This window comes from Takifugu flavidus, chromosome 19 (assembly GCF_003711565.1).
Source record: "Takifugu flavidus isolate HTHZ2018 chromosome 19, ASM371156v2, whole genome shotgun sequence".
NCBI classification, from domain to species: Eukaryota; Metazoa; Chordata; class Actinopteri; order Tetraodontiformes; family Tetraodontidae; genus Takifugu; species Takifugu flavidus.
In genome coordinates this window covers 2,565,463-2,576,986 of record NC_079538.1, presented here as the reverse complement: position 1 = coordinate 2,576,986, position 11,524 = coordinate 2,565,463, and the positions used below count along the sequence as shown (strand labels likewise).

At 46.5% G+C, this 11,524-nt stretch overlaps 1 protein-coding gene across 2 annotated transcripts; it reads right to left on the bottom strand.

Annotated features, from left to right (window-relative positions):
- Positions 1 to 890: 890 nt before the first annotated feature.
- Positions 891 to 11,342, bottom strand: cnksr3 (cnksr family member 3). 2 transcript variants are annotated; one of them, XM_057017212.1, is made up of 13 exons: positions 11,181 to 11,342; positions 6,619 to 6,782; positions 5,732 to 5,934; positions 5,435 to 5,522; positions 5,119 to 5,160; positions 4,244 to 4,363; positions 3,961 to 4,020; positions 3,824 to 3,892; positions 3,477 to 3,617; positions 3,111 to 3,235; positions 2,908 to 3,023; positions 2,736 to 2,822; positions 891 to 2,659 (listed from the first exon to the last, which is right to left on the bottom strand). In XM_057017212.1, the coding sequence occupies exons 1-13, from the start codon at positions 11,230 to 11,232 to the stop codon at positions 2,352 to 2,354; spliced, it is 1,575 nt and encodes a 524-aa protein (XP_056873192.1). In that variant the 5' UTR covers positions 11,233 to 11,342; the 3' UTR covers positions 891 to 2,351. The 2 variants fall into 2 exon arrangements, with proteins under 2 accessions (XP_056873192.1, XP_056873193.1); XM_057017213.1 differs by lacking the exon at positions 11,181 to 11,342 and adding an exon at positions 10,189 to 10,746.
- Positions 11,343 to 11,524: the final 182 nt, after the last annotated feature.

Genomic DNA, 11,524 nt, shown 5'->3' with positions numbered 1-11,524 from the left:
CGCCTAGACGCCCGTTCAGTGTCTAGTTGATTTGTCATGCGATCGTCCGAGTGCAGAGATGACAACGAACACACAAAACATCTAACAACTACACTGGAGAGGAGCAGCGGTGGGCAGAGCTCTTACTCTGACCAGACTTTCACGAACCGAATTAAAAAATGATGAACTGTTGGGGTTAAAAAAAAGTCACATACTTCAAAATAATACCAAATTACTCCTTGCTTACCCAAGACCCTGGATCATGGTTGATTTTGGCTTATTTGAATTGTAACTTGTGTTGCTGGACTGTTAGGTTGGGAATTATAGTGGGACAAAACGGATAAATGGACTATTGAGGATAAATTAATTGATTGCCTATGATGTACTTTTTGGATTTATTGATACATGTTTTTATATTTTTATGCTGGATGTTTTGAGTCTGTGTCAATAGGTGACTGCAGCGGCAGCACCACAGCCAGTCGGGTCGGTAAAACGAAAATCAGTCGTTTTTTAAAAAAAAAAAAAAAAAAAGGTGGATTCACTGATACTATAAATTTACAATACGGCGATGGTTGGTTCTTTTTGTAAATTTGTTTAGTTTTAGAAGTGGTCCTTAAGTGTTCCTAATATAATATAAAAAAAAGTTTGCGTGTGAAATAAAGATACTCGCTCTGGTGAAAGTGGATCAGAACAAATGTGAAATCTGTTTTTGCCATCAGGTAAAAACCAAGCAGATTTTTGTTTTTTCTCCTGAAGAACGAAAATTGACACGAAAAACACCAGACTTTACGTTCAAGTTTGACTGGACAAGTTTTGATTTTAATCGCTTTTTTAATCTTTTGGTAGCATTTTGTGCTAAATATTTTGTCTGAATTCCTGTTAGGTGCTCATATATTATACATACGTATATGTATGTATAATATTAGAATTTATTTTGCCACTTTTATGCAAGAAAGTCACTTATCCGGAAAATGAGAAATTGGCAGAAGAAATCGGGAAATCTTTTTTTTCCATGTGTAACAGTAGAACCAATCATCATCACCATTTTGTGAGTACTTAAAGCTGTGTTATACCACTCAGTATTAGTCTAAGGCTTTACTTATAATTCCCCAGTACAGCGCTGCTGCTGACGTCCTTTACTCCCCGTCTTCTAGCGCGCTTTGAAAAAGGTACTATGGCGACACCTGGCGGCACATGACGGCCACTGCAAGAGACAGGTTCAGCTTAAAGAAGGAAACAGTGTACTGTACATATAAGTAAGAGAAAACATCCATTTATGGGTTTTCTGTGAATTAGATTTTTGGATTTCATAATATCAGAAAAGTTGCATTTACTATAAAACCTTGTCTTTGATGTTTTTGCTAGACACCACTTAAGCCGCAAAAAATATCCTAAAATACAAAATATTACGGTACTGCAGTTATAGAAACTGTTGTGATTCTTTTAGACATAACTAGAAGGAATGTTTTGTAACAATATTTCATTCTACATTATTGTGCCACTTTCTTAAAATACAAGGGGTTAAAAAACGTCACTTACTTTATTACAGAACAGAAACAAAGGTTCAGTTGTAAAAGACTGGACTGTTCCTGAGAGACTCTTTCTGAAACGTACTTGTTCCTGTTATTATGCAATTCTTTAAAATGGATTCAAGTTAAAACAACTAAATGTCTGTTCCTCTTGCTCTTTAGGAAAACCAGAAGTTTTAACAACTTCTCTTTACATAACTGATCATCAACTAGGAAAAAACAGTAAAAAAAGGAATTTAAAGAAAGTTTAGGTGGCCTGTAAATTTGATATATATGAAACAGTTAAAAAGACAAATAAGTTAACTAACAACACAAATATTTGGAAGCTCAGAATGATTCAGTGGCAGAAGTGAGTTTGATGACCAGAACTTGTCTGTCATTATGATCAGTCTTTCCTGAGTCCATAATCAACAGAGGCTTATCATTTAGCACTGGCTCCTTCAGTGTCGGGTGGATTCCCTCAGAATCTGCAGGAAAAAGTCAGATGATGACAAAACTCCTCTTTATCCACACCTGGTTTAGTGTGCAGGTTCCTTAAGTATGAATGTTGAGGTTCAGCAGCCCATCTTACTGTTCTTTTTCCTTCAAATACAAAGGTCAGACAAGGTCAGAAGAGTCTGACCTTCAGGTGTTCCAGAGTCTAAAATGTCGGTGACATCATCAGCATCAGTAGTCCTGATCATACCAGGAACCTAAAAACTTCATACAATTTCAGGCCTAGCTGACGTCCTCACAGAAGTGCCATATAAGATGTGAGGAAACCCCTTCCTCAGGCTTCAAATTAGCCTATCTAAGGACAGGACAGGTGTATCAGCTGCTGAAGGTGCTCTAGAACCTCCTCCTTTAGTGACTTAGCAGCCGCAGACGAGCCAGCCACCCTCCGAGCATCGAGGTGGGCTGTTTGCTGCTCGGAGGAGGGGCAGGAGGAGCGCTGGAGGAGCTGGCCGACACCGTCTTCTTTGGCGCCGCTTCCTGGTAGGGCATGGTGGCGCTGTTGTGCAGGTCGGCGCTGATGAAGCACTGGCTGCCCCGGATGTGGTCAACGCCACGGAGAGATGGGTGTCCTCGGTACGGCAGTGGGAAGCACGGCTCCTCCTCCGTGATGGTGTTGATACCTTCGTTACTGAGGTATCTGTGCAGAAGCTCGTGGCCTGAGCGCAACACAACACCAGCTTACAGGAGACGACAACACACCCAAAACAAGAGTCGGGTCGTCAGGGGGCTCACCTTTCTGTCCTGGAGGTCCAGCATTCAGTGACGGGTCGCAGCGTCCTGAGGATGACACCACAGGCATGGAGACGGGTCGAGGTTTACCTGCAACAGATCCAGATGATGCTTTACCGGGCTGCTGCAGGTTCTTGACTCTTTAAAAGGAGAATGGGAGCGCGAGCAGACTCACAGCGTGCTAACGAGCGCTGTCTCAGACGTACGGGGACCGGACGACTCCTCTCAGGGTCCAGGCAGGAGTTTGGAGACTTGGGTCCCACTTTAACACCTGGTTGCACCTTCGAGTCTCTTTTGGGAGGGGAAGAGAAAAGAAAAGTGAAAAACTGAAGCTGATCCCACCCAGTATAGTGGTGACAGACTGGGTGTGTGACTGACAGCTGTGTGTACGGGACTGTGGGGGGAGGCGGGACATCCAGATCCACTATGAACGTCTTCCCTCTCTTCAGAGCTTCTGGCGCTTCAGGCTGAGGTCTGCAGGGAGCTGGAGCAGCCTGAGAGGGCTGAAGACAGAGAAATCACATAGTTGTGTTCATGTTTGATACACACAGAAGCTGGAGAGGATACTTTCTGCTGTAGTCTGGAGATCTGATCCAGTGGCTGGAATCACATCAGACTGGGAGGCTCCAGTCTTCTTAAAACCAGAAAAGCCCATAAAGGTTTCCTGAGATGCTCTTTTACCCAGATTTTTTTGTATCAAAGCTCTTCTCCTCAGTCGCTGGGACCAGTGCGGCGCTCTCTCACCTGTGCACGTGGAGGCCCCCAGCGTAGGTTCTTCAGTGGAGCGGGTGCAAAGATACCCGGCGGCCTCTTTTTCAACACCATGACGACACCGCCGGACTCTGCCCTCAGCTTGTCCACCAGGTGCTTCAACTGCCAGCCGACCTGGACCAATCAGAGACAAGCGCTCTTCATAGCAGCCAACACTGGCGCCTGCAGGGGGCGCTAGAAGCTGACGAATAAATGGAGCTGGAGCTGGGAATCACGGAGGTGCACCTGAACGCACCAGCAGACCTGCAGCTGAAGACTTTCTGCCAGCTTTAGCTGAGCTGCACTAAAGATTCAGTCTAACGAGCAGATTTTTCACTCACCACTGTCTGTTTGTTGACCTGAACCACTTCATCTCCAGCGTGAATCCTCTGGGTTTTGTCTGCAGGAGACTAAGGACAGGAGGTCTTACTTCCTGCTGACAACCTACTGATTCCTGAGAAATCTGCAGCACACTCACATTCTCCGTGGTTCCTGTGATCACATGAAGACCATCGTAGGTGGATTTGATGTAAATACCCTGAGGATTAAACACAAGAGTGAAGGTTTACTCGGTGCTGGAATTGTGTTTCATCATTGTGCATCTGTCTCAGTTCTTCTGGACTTGGAACCGAGTGTGGTTCATGTAACCCATTAAAATATCTGCTACTGGTTTGAAGGTAAACTGGGGCGGTTGTGTTCATGTGTCCTCTAAACTGATATGCTCACTGATGATCCTGCACGATCACACTTTCAGAGCTCACCAAACCCTCCCCAGGCTTGACGTCGCAGATGTGCACCTCCTCCAGACGGGACAGCTCGCCACTGGCGGGGTCAGAGGTCACCTGGACCGTCTTCTGGCAAATCATGTTCAGAACACGGGACTGAGAAAATAAAAGGAACCATATACAGATGCTTACAAGGTTGCGAATCTAAGACACAGTTCTATCACGATGTGGCTGTACAGTGTTGAGAGCAGCTCAGGAATTCTTCTCTTATTAAAGTCAGATGAAATGACCTAAACAGGCGGCCTGCTCAACCACCAGATGATGGGCTTATTAGAGCTGCAGGATCCTCCAGGAGCCTGAGGAGACACTAACTAAAGCGTGGTGACCAGCAGGGGGTCCAGCTGCTGCGACACTAAAGGACAACAGGAAGTGACCACCTATAGAGGAAGAGACTCCGTCCTCAGGAGGGGTCGTGTGTGATTTTATTATCCCTCATACATCTGAGTGTGTGGTGGTGTGATGGAGCAGGAGGGCATTCAACCAGCACACGGTTCATTTCTTTCAGCCACATTAAAACTAAGTGAAACATCAATTGAAGGATAATTAAAAGGAAAAAGGAAAATAAATAAAGGAAGTTGAAAAACTTCTTGCTGGGAGAAAAACTCAAAATAATTAAAGGCCATGATCAGCTGGTCTGATACACAGAGAGGAGGAGGACAACCAACAGGAAGTGTTATCTAAGACAGGAAGTAGACAGTCCTGAGCTGAATAAACAAACCTGAAAGTTAAAACACACACACACACACACACACACAACACACACACACACACACACACACACAGTACATGACAGGAAATGGTAGACAGGAAAGGTGTGTTCCATAACTCCAAACAGCAAAGGGCAAACTCACCACTTCCAGAATCTTCTCCTCAATCTCATAAACGGTGCAATCCTGGAAAAAAGATGTCTTTTAAACACCAGAACTGTCCCCTATTTAACACCCCCCTCCAAACACACACACACACACACACACACACACACACACACACACACACACACACACACACACACACACACACACACACACTTGTTTTTGTGAAGAATCAAAGTTGCTGTTGATGTTTTGGTGGCTGACATCTGACGTGAAGTTCAGCTCTTTGACCATGTAAACACGACCTGATCAGAACAAACAGGCGCTGTGACAGCAGCAAACACAGATCATCCACCTTCTGCACAGTAGAGGTGAGCTCCAGACACAGCTGCACGATCCTGCTCTTGGTGGAGGTGAAGTCGTTGGTGCCGCTCAGAGGAGTCCTGCAAACACAGAGCACAGTCTCAATCTGGTGTCCGGACCAGTACTAGACCCAGAACTAAAACACACTGAGCTGGACTCCACTGACACGAGAGTCAGACATTAATGGAGACAGTTACAGTGAGCTGGGGGGTTAATGATAAGATGATAGAACCTGACCCCCCCCGTCCCCTTCCCCCAACACACACACACACCAAGTGTGAGCGGCTACCTGTCCAGCCAGGCCAACAGACTCTTGGCAGCTGCGATCAGCTCGACGACGGCTGTCAGGAATCCGTTGGAGGGCTGATGGGAAATCTTGTTGTGGTAAGCAGGATTCTTCCTGCGCTGAGAAACGGCCCCGCTCAGGTTATGATGCGCTGCTCTCATCTTTCCCACGACAGCCTTCAAGTTGTCAGACTCCACACCGTAGTTCTGTGGAAAAAAAATGTTGGAAAAACTGCGTTTCCCATCAGCCCTAGCAGAGCAGCCAATCAGTGAGGAGGGAGCAGAACCACAGCGGCAGTGATTCTGGTCCTAAAACAACCTGAGTTAGCCGCCAAGAATGTCTCAGGACCCCTCAGATCAGTTAAGGAGATTAAACTTTGTGCATACGTGTGTGCATGGATGTTTCTTGAGTGGGTGGGGTCTCTCTGACAGGTGGGAGGGGTCACATCTGTTTCCTGATCCACAGTAAATCTGCTGCAGTAAACCTCACTGGTCTGAATGCTGTGGTGACAGCAGAGGACCATCCCATCACAAACCTGTCCGCAGCTCTCCCTATCAGACCCATACAGCTGATGTTATCATCATCATCCCGTTAGGAGGATTTTAGGGCTGCTGTCAGCGAAGCTGCGTTTTCTGAGCTGACAGAAGGAACAAAACTTAAAAAGTCTGGCGATTCCAGTGTAGCAGTGTGAACCATGATCCATATTTACAACAGGCTACTGACAAAACAAGCTAAAGTTCTTGTTCTGCTGTGTTGTGCATTTAAAACTGAGCTGTAATGAATCTGACAGCTGGTTAGCTGGTGTCTTCATGGCAACAGGGGTCACTTTCCTACTACAGGAGATCTGTTGTCTGTGGTTATTGATGTGAGAACATAAGCTGGTGACTGACCAGAGCACAGAGAAGATCCACGGCCTCCAGGATCAGCTCCTGGTGCCCCACCCGCATCACACCCAGGGACAGCAGCTCCTGGTGGGACATCTTGAGCAGCTTGTCTCCATCCACCTGCTGCCGCTGGAAGGAGGAGATGTACTGCTGCAGGCTGTCATCCAGACCTGCGGGACAGAAAGATGCATGCGAGGACACATGACAGAGTAAATATGCAGCCCAGTTTCGATGAAAGTTCCATTCAAGTCTGACAGCAAACAGTTGCTGAGTCAATATGGACATGTTGACTCTTCCTGCTGTCTTGTCGCTATGACAACAATCCTGCCAACTCACATCTCAACACACGGATGGTCATAATAACAGGAACACAATGTAAAGCAGAGGTGAGCGTCTCTAGTACCAGCGGACCGGAGGAACATTGCAGGACACCCTAACAGCCTGGCCTCCAGGATCTGTTCTGACTCCACAGGCTCGGCAGCTTCAGTGGCGCCGCAACACAGCTGTACCCTGAACTGTGACCCTTGACCTTTCTGTGAGAGTAAGCAGCAGGAGTTCAGATGAAAAGGTTCTGTCCACCAGATCGATGGATGAGCAGCAGGTCACCGTTAGTCACATGCTGCAGCCGAGATGATCACCTTTCATCACACGTGTTCACAGCTGCAACATGAACTCAGGGGGTGAGTTTCTACACGTCCACCAAATGATGGAGGCTGATCAGTGGGTAGAACAACAAAATGGCTGAGCTGGGGCGACAGTAGAGAAGAAAACAAATGCCTCCGCATGAGGTCATTAAAGTCTTCCAAAGAAAGCACGACTCCCATTTGTCTGCCGTGGGACTTGCAAAGGCAGCAGATGGTCACCAGGAGGAGAGTTCCTCCTTCGGGTTTTGCTGATGTGAGTGTTGCCCTCCTCCAACGCGCCTGAAACACACCAGTGCCTCTCACAGCTCAGCAGGCCTGTGTGTTTGCTCTCTTCTGTGTGTGCACATGCTGAGAGCCTACTGAGGAGCTGATGAAGACTCTGGAGGCCACATGTTGTCAGCTAGGCTTCAGTATCCCTGGAGCCTGGCGGAGGCCCTTCATCTCTCCCTCGTTACTAGAACCCGAGCTGACCAGCTACCACCCCAACCCAGTGTCAGTGTTCAGTGGTGACGGAGTTACAATGGTTTTCAGCATGATCCAGACTTGATTGGTCTAACAGCTACAACTCAAGGAGAAACCCTCGGCAAGGCTTTGACTCGGATGTTGTTATCACAGCTGCCGAGTTGTAAAAGAGCTGAAATAGAAAATCTCAAGGATCTTAAACTGTGGGAGCAATTTCCACTGTTTGCTCTGTCAGAGGCAGCAGGTTTCCATTCTCTGGTCTCCTCTGCATTTTCCCTGTATTTACAGATGAGTCTGGGCCTCTGGCCTCCTGTCAGTCAGACGACGATGGGAACCGTCTGTGTACTGACCAGCCGCAGCAGCTCAGGCTGGGAAACGTTTTTCATCTGCACTTGAAGAGACGTGAGGAGAAGACAAAATAGGATTAGAAGAATGATGAATTAATGGATCAGTATTTCAAATGTGAGCCTCCGACTGTTGGATTGGATTTGCCATAAAACCAGTCAGTCACAGTGGCAGCCTGTTCCTGGATTCCTGCTGTGACCCAGAGTTTATAAGGTGGGCAGGCAGCAGTAAAGTGAGTTAGCCCGTCAGCTCCAGTCTAGCACGTGAGGACGTCTGTCATAAAGATGATCAGCAGGTGAAATTCCAGCTGCTCATAAACGGTGCAGTTAATCATTGGTTAAACACATCCCACCAGCTCCAACAAAACATTCAAATATTCCTATTTCCTGTACCTAACACTGACCCAGCGTCTAGACCTCAGGATGGTCAGCGTCCACAGAGCTTCCATCACAACACACCAACACACAAAACAAGATTTTCACCTCACCTGCATCCCAGCAGGGGTAGAGAGGAAAAGTGGCCACATGGCACCAAGACTCTGCATGAATGCACTTTAATAAAGCCACACACACCAGCAGAGTGGAGGCTGATGTGTGTGGAACAAACACGGTTGGAGGGAAAGAGGATTTCCTTCAGTGTGAGACCTCAGTGACCTGGACAGGAACAGTGGGAGTTGACCCGAGTGGAGAAGAGAAGGGGACGGTTCCATCCGAGAGCTGAATCGGCCCGTCTGAGGTCGGAGACAGGAAGTTACAGCACAACAACCGCTACAGCAACGCCAGACCGCTCACATTTACGGGAATGTAACGCTCTCGCTGTGTGAGGGCCTTCGGTTGAGCCTCTCAACTCTCACATGTGAGCGGAGGAAACCTGCAGGAAGGGGTTTGAATCTGAGGTTTCCTCTCATTCATAAGACTGACGGGTCAGAGGCTGCCGAGGAATTAACACAGCAGGTGACTCAAATCCCTCCAGTCGTGGTCCTGGTCTTGATCTCCAGGTCTGATCAGCTTTAGCTCATATTTGACCAGTTAAAGGTGGTAGAAGGTCCCACAATCGCAAAGCCACACCGCTGTCTTTCATGAACAGTTAGCATCCAGGTGTTGATGATCATGTGTTCTAGTAATAATTCTGGTGTAGCCTGCATTTCATTTCTTCTTGCTTTACAAGCTGACATCAGCTGGCAGCTGAGAAGAGACAGAAATGTGTGGATCTGTCCCGACATGCTGAGGGCTTCACTTCAGCTGTCTGATCCGCTTTTCTTCCTTCAAAACAAACTCAGTCCTTCAGGACAGAGATTTAACATTTTACAAGGGCGGAAAAAGTGCAGTGAATCTCTTCTCAAGCAGCATCTCAATCTCACTTGTACTTTCACATTTAAATCTCTTGCGACTGAATAACCACATCCACTCTGCAGTTAGTTCACAGAACAAGTCTGACCAACATCCTCCGATTGTCCCGCGAAAATACAAAGAATTCCCAGAATACTCCTCACTTTAATGACATTCCAGAGTTATTCCAGGAGTGGCTTCTGTTCGAGTCCTCAACAGGTTACTAAAGCAAGGTCATAGAAGTTTGTAATGGATGAAGCCAGCTACTAAAAATGTTCTCTTCAATCAAGAAAGACCTAAATGTGGAGCTGTGGAGCTTCCTAAAACAAGAAGGTAAAATGCACCGTACAAATGGTTGGGTTTTAGAAGAACATATCAAAAGACATTAAAGCATAAAATAAAAAATGTTCACGAGCAAAGGCAATGGCAGACTAATGGATGGTGGTGTCGGGTCAGGTGCAGTTCAAAACACCAGAAAGCACCAACCGTTGGTGCATGTTTAAGTTCATAATATATGATAAACCAAATGTGATCGGCCTTTGACCAACATAAAGTAATGCATACGACATGATCAATAAAAGAGAAACACAAACATAACTGTGAATATGGCCGCAGGTGTTAGTGTCTCACAGAGATCTTTGCACACACACGAGCAGAAGCTGCAGCACCAGTCGGCACCAACACAGGGACAAGTCCCGTCATTCCCAGACAAATTCCAGGCCGGACGTCAAGATTCTGACACAATGTGAATTAAACCATTTAAAATATTCAGTGTTGCTGATGATCAATGAACTTACAAAGCCAATTTTCCTCATTAGCAGAGGCACCATAACAGAACCGGATCAGTCCTCAGCAGCACGTGACCGAGCCGTGGCTTCCTCCCTCTGTTCATGAGGAACAAACGTGTGACGCTCAGATGTGGTCAACAGGAACCTTGTGATCCTGCACAAGGCAGGAGGTCGGCTCTTTAGTGGCCAACAGTCCGATCTGGATTGTGTCTTTGCTGAACAGCTCACCGTGGTGTCGTAATGCGACTGTTGTCAAGAGGATACACATAAAACTGAAGATTCAAACTTCAACAGTATCAACCAGAAGCTGCTCCAGTTCAAATGTCGGCCACCATTTTCTTTAACTATTGAGAAGAACATGGACAGAACTTAAAGAATCCATATTCAAACCGTAATGTGTCCGATGGTCACTTTATTACTGATCTGTGCACCATTTCTGCCTCTTCACTGCTTCACAATGTTATTGTGTTCCTCATTCAGCTTCACTGAACTCCGAAGTACAAAGCCAGTAAAAAAGATAAGGGTAGGAAAAGGTAAACAAGCTTCAGCTGGATACGGAGTTAAAACACACACACACACACACACACACGCACGCACGCACGCACACACACACACACACACACACACACACACACACACACACACCACACACACACACACACACAACACACACACACACCGAACAACAGAAACTGTCAAGCAGCAAAACCGGTACTTAAATACGTGTTAACTCCTGAAAACACGGAATAATGTTGTGGGATAAAAATGTTCTTTAACGTTGTAAGACTAAAATAATTCACTCTATTATTGCACCACTTTACAGCATGAAGCAAGCGAAGAGTGTGTGTAATCCTAATGGACTGGTTGTGTCCGGAGCCGGAGTACAGCTGTACTGTGTGTAGAAACTCCAGGACCCATCCATCCTTACACTTTCTGCAGTAGTGTCCAGGGCTGCTAGCCGCTCACCTGTAAACAGATGATTTAATATTCTTTAACCTCACCTTTCATCCAGTCCACCACCTGTTGCGGCGTCCAGTTACTAACAGAGTCCATTTCTTCCGGAGTTTTAGGCACTTTGTTATCAGAAACTAACCGTCATCGCGCTGCTAATTAGCGAGACAGTTTACAGGCGGAGGATCGCACGAGACCAACTGCGCGTGGGGATGGCCGCGCCCACACACGACTCCCCTCCAATCACGTTCAAATATGGAAATGCTGCGTTCAGGTCTGTGGAAAACTCTGAATTCTGAGGACGCACAAGCAAAGAAACTGTCGTAAGCGGTAAGTTTGAGTTCATTATAAGAAATCGGTGCAATAGGATTTAATGGCGCCATCTAGCGACCAT